This window comes from Pelophylax lessonae (assembly GCF_965119305.1).
Source record: "Pelophylax lessonae genome assembly, chromosome: 8".
In the NCBI taxonomy this organism is placed as follows: domain Eukaryota; kingdom Metazoa; phylum Chordata; class Amphibia; order Anura; family Ranidae; genus Pelophylax; species Pelophylax lessonae.
Genome location: NC_138775.1, coordinates 191,379,493 through 191,397,119, shown reverse-complemented (window position 1 = coordinate 191,397,119; position 17,627 = coordinate 191,379,493). Strand labels below are relative to the sequence as shown.

Here is a 17,627-nt window from a genome sequence, read left to right as displayed (position 1 = left end):
GTACGTTTTCAAAGCAGAATACGGCTAGTGCCGTGAGTCATCCAAATCAGAGACAGACTTATAATTACAACTGAGAAACCTTTCACTTACAGGTGGTAAAATTGTTTCTCTTACATACACAATAAATGGCCCTAAGATGAACAAGTTGTTTGCACTTCAGTAAAAGGAGACCTGTGTGATGTGATGTTGCTATGGCCACATTGAAAACTTACCATTCTCTTCCACTATGCTCATACTAGGATTTCTGTTCTCTTGCTCCTCCACGCCTTGAAAATCTAATGAATTCTCATCCAGGGAGCAGGAACGTTTGGAAAGTACAATGTTCTAGGAAGGCAAAGAATATTGTGTAAGGTCACACCCTTAAAGACTGATCTAATATATACTAATACACAAAAAACCCTGATATCAGTTAACCCCTGCCCACTGTATTCAAACTATCTATAAATCTATTTTCATGAAAACACTCGCAAATATTCTTGTTCCACCATTCTGAGGCGCATCTTCAGGGCTGTTTTTTGACGAAAAGGTGGCTGGGTGGGATGTATTGTGTGAAACAAAGACACTAATGTGATAATGCTAAATTTTAATAAATGAACAGCAGAAGACCTACCTCGTTGCCAACAGGCAATGACTGTGACTTGCAAATCTGCTGTAGTTCCCTGTCCTCTGCCAGAACCAGCTTTTCTGGATTAACCATCTCACGGGACACGTCAAATATTTTATCATAATATGTTACAAGCAGTTCCACAATACGCGCCTGGTATGGATAGTCCACAAGAGAGGACAGTGAAATGGTGGCGTCGGTCTGACGTGGCCTAATTAGTGTGGGTCCAAATATTATACCCAGGTTACTGGCAGTCATTTTATTTTCTTCCACTTCTTCAGTCACCCTATGAGAAGGTAAAAAATTTTAAATTATTGTACTTCACTGAACTACAAATATAAAAAAAATAAAAAACACCCCTCTCTTTTGGCCCGACAATCTGAAGATTAGTTAGCTGCCCTCCAAATTCCTATTCTGGCATCCTTGGCAAAAGCAGGTAACATTAAGTGATGCAGACTATTTGATTGTAGTGCAGAAATTAAGAATTTTAATTTGGTGCATTGTAAAAAGGCACCTAAAGATTTCAATGCAAGAATTTCCACACCATAGCAGTACTACACATGTAACCACGCTGAACCAATTCCCATGAACCAGTGCGGTCATGTGGAAGGAAGGAGGAGCACAAGATCCTCCTGTATACCCAAAAGTATTGGGCATTTCTGGTGGCCAAATAGAATGGTGGAGGAGGAATGGAAAGTTGAATACGTGATGCTGGGGATAAGCAAAACACAAGTTCACTTTAACTGCCTAAATACAGGGCATTTTTACCCCCCTTCCTGCCCAGGCCAATTTTCAGCTTTCAGCACTGTCACACTTTGAATGACAATTGCACGGTCATGGAATGCTGTACGCAAATCAAATTTCTGTAATTTTTTTCACACAAATGGAGCTTTTTTTTGGTGGTATTTATTCACTGCTGTTTTTTTAATTTTTTTGCTAAAACAAAAATTTTAAAAAAGAAAAAAAAAAAAGTTAGTTTCTGTCAGAAAATTTTGTAAATAAGTCATTTTTCTCCTTCACTGATGTGCGGTAATGAGGCCTCACTGATAGGCTGCATTAATGAGCACGGATGAGGTGGCACCAATATGCAGTACTGATGGGCACCATTAGGCAGCACTGATATGCAGCACTTATGGGCAATGATAGGTGGACTGATGGGTACAGATTGGCCTCACTGCTGGGCACTGTTGGGGCTGTAGTGATAATCACAGCACTGATGACCAGTGCCTTAATTATCTGTACAGGTCTCCCCTGTATGGGGATGCTGCTGATCGGCTCTCCTCTCCTCAAACTTTGTCAGTGTGAGGCGAGGAGAGCCGATAAACGGCATTTCCTTGTTTACATGTGATCAGCTGTGATTGGACACAGCTGATCACATGGGTAAAGACCCGTGTTATCGGCTCTTTACCAAGATCAGAGGCGCACCGTGTCCCAATGACACAGCAAGCCTGTAATTGCCACGCTGCGTACCAAGACTGGGGTGCCATCATATGACGTCATCCCAGAACAATGGAGCATTCCGCCTGCTGTCATTTGTCTATACAGCAGGTGCAAGGTAGGTAAAGAGCAACAATATTTAGGTACAATTACACAGGTTGGATAAAATTTTGGAAACATCAGGTAAAAAGAAGAACTCTTGGTGTTGGACGGCCTTCAACATCCAAGGTGTACTGAATTCTCCTGGGAATTAACATAAGGCTGGGTTCACCTATATACAAATTGGATGTGTTTAACACCGCATCCAATTTGCATAACATGTGAGTGACTGGCTGTCAATGGTAAACAAGTTGTCAGATATTAGTGAGGGGGGAATCTCCCTAGCAGGGACACAGATTATGGGGAAAAAAAAAATATATTATATATATATATATACATACATTTTAGTGCAACCATACCACTATACTAAACTTCCCAGTGCAAGATATTCTTTTCAAAACAAATACTTACCCTTTCTTGCTTGCTTAGTAAAAACCTTCCCACGGAGAGTGCTGGCAAATGGACACCAGAGTGCCAATTTCCTGAGTCCCTCGTAGATTTCGCAGTTTTCTTCTGCCAGTTTCGTGTCACTACAGTATACAGTGGTGACGTGCAGGTTAGCAGAAAGAACATCTAAGAGCTGCGAGGGACCCAGGAGTTCACATCTGTGTCCCTGTGGACTTTGGGAGGGAGGCTTTTACTAAGCTGATCTGTGTTTGGTGGCTTGAGTAGCAGGAAAAGTATTTAAATTCTTTTACCAGGACAACTTGAATTGGGAGGTGTAGGAAAACAGCATCATTTAAACAATTGTATCTACTCACTACTAATCTCTAAGGCAATCATTGGAATGTACTACACAGTTTGATTTCTGTTCAGCAGGTTAAAAGTAGAAAAGGTGTGAGTTCTGTAATCCCTCTCTTCCAATCACACCCACACATCACTGCAATAATCAACATTTGTTATGCTTACATGTGAGCATACTTCGATTTTGAAATAGGTCAACAGCTTAAGTTTAATGTGTGAAGCCTAGCCTGAAAATTCTGCAGGGAAATTTGAGAATTATGCTGTGGGATAAATTCCTCACAGGCAAAACAGTTATGTTATGCCTCGGTGCAATGACCACATCTTGAAGTGTGTGTGGGAACGGACTGACCTGTCTTTATTGCAATTCAAACAGGCAGCGTGCCCAGGAACTAATGTAAAAACACCTCCAGAAAGGGCTGGGGCTGAAAATCTATCCTTGCTCTGCGAACAGATAATATTTTTATTAAGCATCTACTCTTTCAACAGATGTCTTTCTGGACAGACAGTACATCCGAGGTTGGGAAAGTAAATTCTTTAATGCCAGCAGTACATGGATCGAAATTCAGCTCGTCCCTGCTTTGAACCATTAATGGGCAGGCTGCCTGCACACAAGTCGATCAATCTATTTGTGTACAAAAAGCCTGTTGGGTTTTAGCCAAACGATCAATGCCGTCGGCTATAACCAGCAACATTGATCATTGTATTCTAATTGTAGGGAAGTTTCTTGCTGTCAAAATACAATAGATCGGTGGGAGGGCTTTCCCCATCTGCACTGAATGTGAAGATGGGAGAATCAGCTTTTTTCTTCATTTAACCTGTTGGTTTAACGAAGAAGAAAAAAAAAAAAGAATCATGTATGGCTGGGTTAAGGCTCCATTCACACTACCACAACTTGCCAGGCGACTTGTCAGCCTGACAAGTCACGGTCCCTCGCGGTCCATGCAGTGCTACAGGACCCGTTCTAATAGGAGCGACACAAGTCGCTCCGACTTAGAAAAAGGGTCCTGTACTACTTCGGGGGCGACCTCGGAGCGACTTGCATAGACATTCATTACATGAAGTCTGTGCAAGTCGCGCCGAAGTCACAGTGCACGGGACTTCAAATGTCGATCCCGAAGTCGTGCCGCTGCAGTGTGAATGCGGTCTAAGACTGAAAGAAAATGATAGTAAAAACACTGGTATGTAAAGGATGACAGTGTGATGTTTGCAAATATGGAAATAAACTTAAAGTCTAACCACAATGGGGAGAGACTGTTATTCTCACATAGAATGCTTGCTTTATGGTTTTTGAGTTTTGGGCTGAAGCTCGATCTCATGTAAACCACTACACGCAACACAAACAGAAAAATGTTTTTCACAAACTTCATTTGGGGCTTTAAGGTTTGTGGTCAATTTTTTTTTTTTTTTTTTATAAACTGCTTATAGCCATAGTGTTTGGGTAGTGGGACATAGAGTACAGTGTAAAAATTCATTCTAGGAGTTCTGCTTTAAACACTAACTAAACAAAAGATTTTTGGGTCTGACAATTTTATAGATGATTTCATTTCTGGCCTTCAGTAGATTTATTATCTGGCCAAAGATTATAGGCTCATTCAGATGGGCGCAGAGATCCATTCTTCCTAGTGAGACACTTTTTACTCCATTTGCATCCACCTTCGAGCTGCATGTAGAAAGCCCAAAGACTTGGATGCAGAGCCAGGGGCTGCGTGGACACCGTCACATGTCAAAACTGGACATGCAGACAGGAGAGGGTGTACAAGACCACGCATCAACCCATGTGTCACAATTTGACTGTGTCCATACAGCAACTGTTTTTGAATCCACTTCTATGGGCTGCCTGCTCGCAGATCTGAGATTATTGCAGACGCAGCAAAAACCAGCCCAGCCCAGAGATCTGGGTCTCAGTGCCCATCTGAATGATCCTAAAGGCTGTATAAAAAGTTTAAAAACGGTTATGACTTCCACTAAAGCAACTGCTCCCAACAAGATACATTTATCAAAGAGTTTAAAAAGTTAATCCTAATCATAACTGGGATACAGTTTTCCATTCTCCATATGTCAATAAATACACTATCCAAAGTTGTGCTTGCTTTCCCTTAAATGTATCCAAAAGTATTCAGAAGGGACAAAAAAGGAAAAAATAAAAACACAAAAAACGTAGCCACTGACATTTTGTATTTAATTTCTATCCTGTTGGTCAAAGGTATTAAAACATGAACACCTTACTGTAGATATAGTCATGTAGCCAAGTGGTAATCTCGACACCCACGGAGAAATTATTTAAGACAGTAATGTTCTTTACCTGTGTAGATGTCCCACCAAAAACTGTAACGTATTGTAGTTTGGCAGCGGTAGCTGTTTCAGCAAGTCTCTTATTTTGAGGATGACCCTGTTGAGCTCAACTCCAGATGGCTGTCTTCTCAATGGAGGGCTGCCTGCTTTACAGTCAACCTCATCGGTGGCACGCTGACTTTCTTTGGCTAGTCCAATCAACTCATTGTAAAGGCGAAACAAAATCAAAGGCTCTGGAAGCTAAAGAAATACAGATATTTTTTTTACACAAGACATTTTAAACAGTCAGGCTTCATAAAATAGAAATATTCAGGATGTTCTTATTTATGACAAGGAAGGTGAGCAATGGATGAATGCAAAATGCCCCACTCTAGAACAATTTTGGGTCAGTTTTAGTACTTTTTTTTTTTTTAAATAGTGAAGTGGTTAAAAAAACTTGTGACACTGATCAGAATTATAATGAGGTAGAGGCCACACTAAAATGTTCATTTCCAACTGCGTGTAAAATATGTCTAGACCCATTTTAAATATAGTCGACTCTAGCAGGACCCTTTGAACAGAAACGACTAAGGAAGAATTTTTACAGTATGAAAATAACTTTACATAGGTATACAGCAGTACTGCAATACACTTAAGCCAGTGAGTTTGTTTACCTGACGGAGGTAGAGCTTGAGAACATTGCTTATGTCATGAGCATAAAGATCTGACAATTCCACCAAATCTTTTCCATTTTCAAACGCTTGACACAGCTTCTCGACTCTGGACTTAGCTCCATTAACACGATAGATACCCTGTAAAACATGATGCTTTTACTTTTTCTTATTAACAGAAGTTTATTTTTTGGATATGTGGGGGGGGGGGGGGGGGGGGTTTGAATAAATATGTGCCAGTGGAAGGTTTCATCCTTTTTAAAAGTATATAGCACAAAAGAGTAAATGGTAGGACTTTAGATACCCCTCCAGTGATCACGCAGATACATTAATATATAATAAAATATGACATTTTATTTCTGACAATAAAATGTCTAAAAACTCATATCAAATGGCATAATACCAACAAACATTGTGCACTGCAAATATGCATGGCTATTGGTCAAAATAGGAAAATAGGAAGCTAGGGTCAGAGCTCTCCCTAGCTCTCTATTTCGACCAATAGCAATGCATATTTGAAGTGAACAATGTTTGTTGGTATTGATAGGACATTTGATATGAGTTTTTACACATTTTATTGTCAGAAATAAAATTTCACATTTTTCTATATATGAAAGTATCTGCTTTATCACTGGAGGGGTCTTTACTCTTTTGTGCTTTTTACTATTTCTTAACAAACTGAGGTATTCTTTGACTTAGCCATCACTAATCGATAATCTGTAAAGTTGGGGGAAAAAAAAGTACAGTTTACGTAAAAGCAACTCCTCAAAGCGGACTACAGCCAAAAATAATACAATGGAATTTTAACAGCCCACTAAAAAAATAAAATAAAATCTATTGTTGCATTAATTACTTTTAATCCACAGCTCTCCTCCACAGTACTTCTTTTCCACCACAATATGTCCTTTGTCTGGTGGCCAGCTTTATTCAACCCACTTCCTCAGAGCCCAGACTGTCCTGGACCCTACACAGCTTTCGACTGAACGGGGAATGGAGAAGCAGCACAATAATGAGCTCATCTCCCAGTCACTCTGCTCCCTCTAGCAATTAAACTACTCCTTGTCAGAACCAATGTCTGCAAAGAATTGCACCCTGCTGATTGTGGGTGCAAGGCTTTGCAGGCTCATAGTAAAAACAAATGTACTTTTTTTTTACATGCAAAAGGATGTGCTTTTTTTTTTTTTTTTTTACAAAAGGTGAACTTATCCTTTACCAGCTGCAGAACATGGGGCAGACTGCAGGGAACATATCAGTGTAATTTCTCTGTGTTGTGGGTGTTGATTAGTGTGATTAATTTGAGTAATCACATGACAAACATCGCTCAATTCTGTTTCCAGAAACAGACCGCTGATACATTTCATGTCATTTTGATTAAGGCTGCATTCACATGTCAGCGTTTGGATCGCGGGCAGAACCGCCGCGGTTCCGCCCGCGATCCGGAGATTATTGCAAATCACGGGACGCCTAGCATTGCCCGTTGATTTGCAATAGCCCCCCAAACGCCGAGCGATGTTGCCGCGATTTCCGCCTGCCGAATCGCGGCAACATTGCGCAAAAAAAATTGCGGGACGCAATACGCTCCAAAGAAGCTCTTGTACTTCTTTGGAGCGTATTGCGTCCCGCGATTTTGTTTGCGCGATGTTGCCGCGATTCGGCAGGCGGAAATCGCGGCAACATCGCTCGGCGTTTGGGGGGCTATTGCAAATCAACGGGCAACGCTAGGCGTCCCGCGATTTGCAATAAATCTCCGGATCGCGGGCGGAACCGCGGCGGTTCTGCCCGCGATCCATACGCTCACATGTGAACGGAGCCTAAGAAAGAGAAAAACACCCAGCATAGAAACTACTATTCCCACCTACCCCAGAGCAAACCTAAAAATCAGTCTAGTCCAAAAGGGATGCCTCCTCTTTAGACATTAGCAAGAAATTGACCGCCTGGCCCTGTGCACAGGTATATAATCTCATGTTTTCTAAATGGTAAATATTTTCAAAGTTTGAAAATATGCACAGGTCTGTACAAAGAAAAGTCCAACAATAATAAGCTCAAAGCATTTTCTAATTAAGAAGGGTTTTAAAATAGTGCCAGTATACAAAGCAGAACGGCTGGAATTGTAAAAATGTGGCCACACACCTGGGAGCTAAGCACAAGAACAAAAGACTAGGCCTAAGAAAGAGGGTAATAAGGCCCTAAGTAGGCTACCTGCCGCACTTTGGCAAACTATATGCATACAGATTACACAGGCTACAGATGTTGACAACCTTTTAGAAGTGGACTTAAAATGTCTGATGTCCCAAATATTTCCGCTTCTCTAAAAGCCAACACCAGTTCTTTCTCAATATAAAACTTCTTTTTATTCACTGAACACACACAAAATTACATCCCTGGATGTATTCAGCCTTATTTACCAAAAACAGTGCACAACAACCAAGTCAAGTTTCATCCCGCTCTCTTCTCTGGATACAAGAAACTGACATCTAACAACCTGCTGTGCGACTGGCGGCACAAAAAAACATTTTGGCTAACGAAGTATGTCTTAAAGAGGTTGTAAACCCACCTCACAAACTTTTACCCATAGGTAAGCCTATATTAAGGCTTACCTATAGGTGCTATAAATATCTCCTAAACATGCACCGTTTAGGAGATATTTAGAGTGCATACTGCTGATGACCCGTGCCGTTCCTTCAGCGCCACGAACGGCGGCGCACGCGCGGGAGTGATGTAATCACGCCTCCGGGCAATCAGATAGCCGGAGGACGCAAACCCGGAAGCAGGACGGCCGGACATGTCTGTTGTAGCAGAAAACAAATTGGCCTAAAATGTTAAAAAAAATTTGATTTTTACATTTTTTTGGGGGGAATTTCATATAAAAAAATGTGAAAAATATTATTTTTGCAAAATTGTTGCTCTTTTTTTGTTTATAGCGCATGATAAAAAAAAAAAAAAAAAAATCACACAGGTGATCAAATACCACCAAAAGAAAGCTCTGTTTGTGGGAAAAAAAGGACATCAATTTCATTTGGGTATAGCGTTGCGCGACCGTGCAATTGTCCGTTAAAGTCACGCAGTGCCGAATCGCAAAATAGGCCCTGGTCAGGAAGGGGGTAAAATCTTCCAGGGCTTAAGCGGTTAAGACAAACTTATTGTAAGAGAAAATGGAGACTGCCACTGTTACCCTCCTACTAAACTGCCGATTGCCCCTTGTCATCATGACTCTCTGACTTCAATATTTTGAGTCACTGCATCCATGCAAGTATACAGATAAAGACATTTCCATGACCTTCTTGATTTGTATACTTGTTCGGAGTCAGAGGCTCAGAATGTATAGAATTAAGGGAGTCTGAGCAACAGGTAACAAGCATTTTTAGAAGGCAGTTGGTAAAGGGAGCTCCAGTATTTCTCTTATGACAGTTACTTTAGGCATGTGCACTAATAGACCACAATTACTGCAACAATACACATTCCTGAATTTATACTACATGGAATAGAGGTGGGGAAACAAACTGGAATATATGCCGATAAGCGCCTACCTTTATAGTGAGAGCACGACTCTCTATTTCGGAGGTGCACTTCTTGATAATAAAAGGAATGCCATCAGGGGTGTTCTTAGCAGCTTGAGTGAATTCCACTCCAAACAGATGAAGTCTTCCATGAAGCTTTTTGTGTCCACACTGAATGGCCAATGTTTCCAGGCACTTCTTATGGCAAGCAAGAGAACACTACAATAAAGAAACACACTAAATGGGCTGTTGTTCCTCTATGCAATGGCTAATAATAACAATTGTGTAATCATTGACTTAAAGCCGTACTGAAAATAAGTCCTGGGTGGGACGGGAAGTGCAGCAAACACATAGAAAAAAAAAACCTCCAGAAGAAAAGCAATGTGCCGTATCCTTGTATTTTCTGCCAAAACCAGAATTACTGGACTCTTACCTCCTCACATTCAGCACCATGAAACACCACTAAGCTGTCGCATTCTCGGCACTTGGATGGGGCTCTCAGTTTTCGCAATTTGTGGGTCTGGGATGCCTTGGACATAACAGTGTTCCTGAAAGGTCCAGGGGAGTTTGCAATCTCAACAGCAAGGTCATTTAAACCTGCAAAAAATACAGATTTAACATTGGGTTAAAATTCTTTACACAAGGAACTCCTTACGCACAATTGGTATCCAAAATGGCAATATGAAAAAAAAAAAATAATAATAATAATAAAATGAAACCCTTTTGAAGAAGAAATCTAAACTTGTTCATGATTTAGTTTTTTCCTGTCCTGACTGTATTTTAAAAGGTCACAAAGTGTGCGGCAGACAAAAAAAAAATAATAAAAAAATCAGGTTTTACAATATAGTGCAAGCTTTTAAAAATGTTCTCTATATAAACGTTGAAGGCAGCATAGATAAGTCATTCAAACTCTGAACTGGACTTGATTCGGTGATATTTTTTGGAAATTTGGTTATTAGTTATGAACGTATTTAGTGATTTACCCAGCATTTCTTTTTAAAATAGTATCATAATTTAAGTGGCCAAAGGTTGTCTTTCAAAAGCAGCTGATAAGATGACTTCTAACCAATTACATTTTTACCCCCTTTCTAAAAAAAGTCTGTGCATTTAATATACAAAGCCACCCTCAAAGCTGTGTCCACCAACTTTACTATAGTAAAGTGGATGACAACATAAGCGGGATTGGGCCAGGAAAAGCGCTACATAAGAGCAGCTGGACAATTATGGCTGGTTATGACCTAAGCAGCTGTGATGTGCAAGGAGGAGCAATTGATGCTTACAAGATTTGTGACATATGCCTAGCACAGAAATTAGCAGATCAAAAGTATCAATGTATTTCCACCATTTATAAAAAGATTGTTATATGGACTTTTATGTACAGCTATTTGACAACTGAAAAATGCAAAATAATTCCAAGGCATGCCCATGGAAGTGGTGTGAGTACAGCCAGGTAAGGTGAGCAGTGTATGTAAGTTTTCTCTAATTTTAGAAATTCTCTGAAACCCAACATCTTGTATTCTTAGACCTCACCTTCTTACACCTTTCCCACCATGGCAGGGAGGAATATAAGAAGCACAGAACCCAACTTTTGAATGGATGACCAGACTAGCACAATCACAGGGTTGACTGACCGTTTAACCACTTCTCCTTAGATGGACGTCATATGATGTCCTGGAGTTTGAGTGGCGATATCTGTATGATGTTTGAAGCTACACAGCGTCAATTTAACAGCTGAATTGCTTTTAAAGGCGGCGATCAGGGTAGGTGGAGAATAAATCTGCCGGCGGCCGCAGTTTACCATAGAGTTGGCCAGGGACCAGATGGTCCCTGGCCATCTCTATGACACTCAGAAGCAACGTCAAGAGATGGACTTATAAACCACAGATCTCTCCATAAAAAGGACTTGACATTCCTTATAATAGGAATAAAAGTGATCAAAAAAATTAAAATCAAAGAAAAAATGTAAAACAACCTTAAAAAAATAATGAGAAATAATATTTTTAAAAGAGCCCCCATTCCCTCGTGCTCGCATGCAGAACCAAACGCATACGTAGGTTGCGCTCTCAAATGTAAACGGCGCCCAAACCACACATGAGAGGTATAGCCGCGAACGCTAGAGTGAGTGCAATAATTCTAGCACAAAACCCGCTCGGTATCTCTAAACTGGTAACCTGTAAAAAAAAAAATTTAAAGCGTCACCTATGGAGATTTTAAAGTACCGAAATTTGGCGCCATTCCGTAAGTGTGTGCAATTTTAAAGCATGACACGTTCGGTATCTATTTACTTGGTGTAACATCATCTTTCACATTTTACAAAAAAGTTGGGGTTTGTTTTTTTTTTTTAATTCATGAAAGTGTTTAAAAAAAAAAAAAAAATCACGTTCGAAAAATTGCTGCGCAAATACCATGCGACATAAAAAATTGCAACGCACGCCATTTTATTCCCAGTTAAGTTTCTAGCAAAAAAAAATGATGATTTTTACATGTAGGAAAAGAATGCCAGAATTGGCTTGGGGCTGGAAGTGGTTAACACGGATTACAAATAAATATTCTGCAGTGACACCACACCTTATAGCTTGAAGAATTGGTTTTTAGTTTTTAGGAATGGAGATATACTGGCAATACTTTAAATAAAAACTGTCAGGAAATAATTTGTTTCTGATACCCCTGGAACAAAACTTTAACTGCTGATACTCAACCTAAAATAGGTTGCTATAGTCCACTAAAGTAAAACTAAAGGCTCCTGTATGACATCCCAAACAGCAAATACAGTTACTACATAATATACAAGCCTCAAAGAAAAGCAAAATATCCTTTACCCTCTCTACCTCATCCAAACCCTCTTCATTTGTATTTCAAATCTTCCTCTCCCAGACACTGCAGCTCACAGTAGGAGGCTTTCAGCGACAGGGTAATCCAAACAGCAGTAAGCAGAACTTGGTGCGGCCAGGAGCCTATTTACAGACTTGTGAATCGGCAGTGACAATTCTGATTATCACACCTCCTGCAACATTTTTGGATCACACCGTACTGCAAGTAGGCATCGCCAATACGAGAGTGGCAACTCTGCTCTAAATTCAGGAACAGTGCAGCATCATTGCTACAATATCACAGGAAGCCAAGAGGAATTTCCTAGCAAGCGCAACAGGTAGGGCTTTGCAGAGAGACTAAGAAAAATCGTGCACTCATATTTAGTTGGTGCAGAACATATTTTTCTTAAATATGTTCTTCCGTTGTTCTACAACTTTAGCTGAAGGATGCAGGGAGAGAAAATTACCATTGTCTGAAGGTGACGGAGGTTCCCTCTCATCCAGATCATCAGCTGATGACATAGTACCAGTTGATGGAGTCCTCGGAAGTCGTCTTTTAAAGTCACCTGTAACAAAAAGTTGTAATTAACACATAATAGATATTGTTTTTCTTGAACAGCTTTAAATGAACAACCTGTACCTGGGCTAGCTGATGGAGAATCCATAGATCGCGATTCACTGCTGCCACCTGCACTCTCAGAATCGCTGCACATGCCACTACTCTGGTTACCAACAGACCACGACCTAAATGGTGGACCTCTTAATGCTTTAGGAGAGGAAATAAGCATAAAGGTTAGAAGCTGTAACTAAACATGGTAAAAAGCCATTTAGGTGATGATTTTTAAAAGGCATACTTTGAATATCAGTACTGCTGCTTGATCTTTTCTGCCCAATCTTCTGAGAGCGACTATAAGGAGGACTGCCAAGATCCTCAGGAGATTGATTGGAGTATTCAGCAGATCCTTGAGATAGGTTCCCATGAGAGGTGTGTGCACTGTTCTTTTCCTTTGGCATAAGAGACCTAAGAGTGAAAATCAAACATGACTGTTTGCCCAGGTTGTTGGCAGTTACAGAATGAGCACCTCTAACCCACTGCAATGTTGTGCACAAGTAACTTGGCCAAAGATGAACAGAATAGACCCCTTAACATTGAACGTTCTCGACTTAGCCTACTGCAGAGCATACAGTATATGGCTGACTACTATGATAGTAAATACAAAACCAGCCGCGCTTGGTCACACTATAGAATAAAAAGGTGCTAATGAACATCCAAGGCTGCCAGTACATAAACAAATGGTAAAAGATGATAATAATAAGGTACAGTGCCAACAGAAATTATACACACAAATGTTGAGATTTCAGTTTGAAAAAAGTCCCACAAATGCAGATAATACAACTTAGAAGTTGATAGCCAAGAAGTCCAACACCTGGAGATGGGATCAATGAAGATGGAAAAAAGTCACCACGTGCACAAAAATGAAAGGGATGTCTGCTTACCGGAACAAATTGACCACCGATTAAGGTAGGTCAAAATACGCATTTGCCACAGAATTCCAAAGGTAACCCTGGGAAGCCGGTCTCCAGTTTCCAATCAATAATCAGTGCAACAGCCGGTTCAGAGATTCCAATCAATGATCAAACTGAGACTCTGAGCCCAGTCACTCTGGATGTAAATCTTGGCAGCCATTTTGCTGGAGACCAAACACAAATTCAGATTGGAATCTCTGAACCGCCTGTTGCACAGATTATGGATTGGAAACTGGTGACCGGCTTCCCAGGGTTACATTTGGAATTCTGTGGCAAATGCGTATTTTGACCTACCTTAATCGGTGGTCAATTTTTTTTCCGGTAAGCAGACATCCCTTTCATTTTTGTGCACGTGGTGACTTTTTTCCATCTTCATTGATCCCATCTCCAGGTGTTGGACTTCTTGGCTATCAACTTCTAAGTTGTATTATCTGCATTTGTGGGACTTTTTCAACCTGAAATATCAACATTTGTGTGTATAATTGCTGTTGGGGCTGTACCTTATTATTATTAACTACTATGATAGATAAATCTTATAACCTGTTTTGAACACCCATGCTGCGCAGGTAACAAAAGAAGTAATTGCACATGAACAATTCCACCACAGTCCTGCAATATTCAAGCAGACATCCTTGGCTTCAAAAGGACAGACTAAACTTGACCTGGCCAAAGATCATCAAATAGGACCACTCTAGGCTAATTGCAATTGTAATGGCATCTTACGAGCAAAGTCCAGCAGCTACAAAAAAACAGATAAAGCTGCCAGATACAAAGTGGTTGTAATCTCTTTTATATACCAACTGAAATGACTAACCTCAGGGGATGCAGATGAAACACATCCTCCTACATAAGTTGTACCCGTTTATCTGCGGCCCCCATCCTCTACAGCCATTCAAAGTACAGAATTTACAAAGCATTTCCAAGATCCAGAAAGCAGGGATTAGATTTCACACTTTACAGCATAAAGCAGGGAGGTAAGTAAAATTTAAGAGCTGAGCATAGGGAAAGGACATACCTCCCTCAACACAGTCTCATAGGGAAACATGCACAACTGAGGCCCGTCAATCACCAGCTGGAGAGGGCGGGGCAATCTCCTTGGATTGTCTAGTGTCAGCATAGACTTGCAGAATTGACTCATGCAGATAATGGAATGAGAGAGCAGTCAGACCCCACAATAGATGATTTGGGCTGAGGCAAATACACACTATTGAAGGATATGCTTTGCTCATTTTTCCTTTCAGAGGTTTACAACCACTTTTTTGACAACTTTAACACACAGCCAGAACTTCAAGCACAAACTACATGTGGATTAACACCATCATACTATCAATGACTTTTTGACATGTTCTGTGCCATCATCTTTACACAGGGCCACAGAAAGAAAATCTTGAAAACTGAATACCACTTCATAATATGGCCATCTAGAGTAGGTGTGCCACAAATCTAAGACTGTGCCAAGCAACTTGTACACTGCACTGCTCTTACAGAGGGAGTATATATGCACCCCTAGACAAACGACTGGTTGTCTGCTTTCATGGACCCTTTTGTTATGTGTGAGCTGTTGACAGAAGTAAAACTGCATACACCATGTGGTTGACTTACCGACCAATTTGTGAATTTGAAGCTTCACAGGACCCAACTTCAATACCACAATCATCCTTTGGCAAGTTCCTTACAAACTCTGAAAACTGCTGCCCTGGTTCATAAAGCTTGGCATTCTCACAGAGGGACTGGCAGTTGACAGGCAGCGATACCACCTGGGCGTGTTGCATCTGGAACAGGTTTACTGTAGCCTGTTTAAAGATGATTTTTAGATGATTAGAACATTTTCTCAGATAAAACTCCTCCTAATATTGGAGTACCCCCAAAAATTATAAATATGAATTAACCTCAAAACTATGTAAACACATTGATGCATGAAGTTACTTTCTTTAATTTGATGGTCCTTTTTTGGAATAAAATGCTTGCCAGACCACCACCCTGCTGCTTCCCACCACACATAATGTGATCTCTCAGACACTGCAGAAGTGTTTGGTCTGATCTAATTAAATTCCTGGACATTACTTTTGGTGCCCAATAAAGTAATTTTTTTTTTTTAATGTTAATTAATGTTAAGAGTTAACGTGATTACAAACGCAAAAACATTTTTTTTACCTTAATATATTTTTTTTAAGGTAAAATAACCTATCAATGCCTGTTCTCCCCCTCTCCCTAAACACCTGCCTCCTCTCTCAATCCAGAGCTGTGCCAGTCTGCAGCGCAGCTGACCTCTCTTCCTGGTCTCACAGGAGACACCGAGCCATTGGCTCCTGCTGCTGTCAGTCAAATCATGTGAAGAGGGGGAGGTGGCAGAGCTGCACTGTGTCTCTATAGATGCACACAGCCCAGTTTGGGAGCACACCTGCACGGGTGTCCCCTCAGCATCCTGGGGTTACTGGGGCACAGAGTACTCCAGGATAAGGGGTAAAGGACCACTCTGTGAAATACCACTGCCAAGAGCAGCTAACTATAACCTATTTTTATTAAAATAGCCTTTACAATAACATTAGGATTAGGTAGAGGACTTGAGGTGTTCTAGCCAAAGCTTTTTAATGGCAACAGTTAACTTGAAGGTTAAAAGCTGAAGTTATGGCTTAACTTCTCCTGACTCAGTTCCATCGAATGCCATGTCACTGTCCAATATGAATGCTTTTTGGCAGTACAGCCACATTGGAAAGTGGAGTGGCCATTAGTGTAACTTCATCATAAAGAAAAATTTAGGCCTAAGCAGCAAAGTGAAAATAAATCACAGAGAAGATTTTCTGGATAATAAATTAAATAGACATACTGTGTCTGATCTTGTACCTACTCTCAAGTAAAAAAGTTTAGGATTATGTTAAGGGCTTGGGTTAGGCGTAAAAAAAAAAAAATAAAATAAAAAAGGCAACTATTGCTGACCTCCTTTTGCCTGTCCCTGGCATCTGCACTTTCTGAATAACGGATCCAGTAAAAGCAGGAAAAAAGTAAATCCTTTTGCCTGTCTCTGGCAAAAGCACTTTCTGAATAATGGATCCAGAAAAAAAAAGTCAGAGCCCCTTATCTGCATACATGTGTTGGGTCTACAGCTCAAAATGTAAAGCCACTGGATCAGCCTGACAGACACCCAGGAGAGAACCACCGATGGCAAATTACACATCTGTTAAAGCAGAACTTCACCCAAAAGGGGACGTTCTGCTTACAAGTCTCACTTTTATTTTGTGGTGGGGGGGGGGGGGGGGGGACACCAGTTACCCCCGCGCAGCAATCTGGGACATGTCACAGGTTCTAAAAAGTGCCGGGACTATTCACAAAGCATAGTGCAACTCGCGCAAGCGCAATGGGAAATCACAAGCAGTCATAACCAAAGTATACATGTCAGATGTCAGCACCTGGACTCAAAGGCGGCTAAAGAGCGCGCTCTGGTGGGTACAGCACTGGATCCCTGGACAGGCAAGTGTCCTATTATTAAAAATTTAAATTTTTTATTTCTAGGTTGAAGAACCATTATAAAATATTATTTCCCCAGGTAAGATCTGCACACTGGGGTCGAAGTAAACGGTGCTTGAGCATTCAGGTGGAATTACATCTTCTGCAACATTCTGACACTACTGCTGAGGAACTACATACTGACCGCTCACCCCAGCTTCATAGTACCCAATAGGTGTAAACATTGTTATCCAATAGCTTAAAGCTTCAGAAGTGAAGCCTATCTGTATGGCTAGCACCACAACAACAGCCCAGGAAAGAGCAGTAAAAAAGCTGTTAGCTCTGTGACAAGATAAATATGTGTTTATGTATGTTTTAAACATTGTTCTTAGTCATTGTTGATTGAACGCTTTTTAATGGTAGAGCACGGTTTGTGATTAAGTGTCACTTTCTACAGGAATGAGGCTGGAAAGCGAACTATACAGATTTTCTAATCTCAGATCATCTTGTGGGTACACAGACA

The 17,627-nt window shown here is 40.7% G+C and overlaps 1 protein-coding gene across 2 annotated transcripts in view; it reads right to left on the bottom strand.

The window, feature by feature from the left end:
• The window catches only part of ARHGAP29 (Rho GTPase activating protein 29), a 241,177-nt gene that overhangs the window by 11,915 nt on the left and 211,635 nt on the right, over nucleotides 1–17,627 (bottom strand). For both annotated transcript variants that reach the window (XM_082265500.1, XM_082265501.1), the window contains 10 exons: nucleotides 15,263–15,453; nucleotides 12,988–13,154; nucleotides 12,774–12,899; nucleotides 12,601–12,699; nucleotides 9,757–9,920; nucleotides 9,354–9,542; nucleotides 5,830–5,967; nucleotides 5,187–5,416; nucleotides 611–890; nucleotides 213–324 (listed from right to left, as the gene is read on the bottom strand). In XM_082265500.1, the coding sequence (XP_082121626.1) occupies nucleotides 213–324; nucleotides 611–890; nucleotides 5,187–5,416; nucleotides 5,830–5,967; nucleotides 9,354–9,542; nucleotides 9,757–9,920; nucleotides 12,601–12,699; nucleotides 12,774–12,899; nucleotides 12,988–13,154; nucleotides 15,263–15,453 (1,696 nt within the window). The remainder of the gene's footprint in view (nucleotides 1–212; nucleotides 325–610; nucleotides 891–5,186; nucleotides 5,417–5,829; nucleotides 5,968–9,353; nucleotides 9,543–9,756; nucleotides 9,921–12,600; nucleotides 12,700–12,773; nucleotides 12,900–12,987; nucleotides 13,155–15,262; nucleotides 15,454–17,627) is intronic.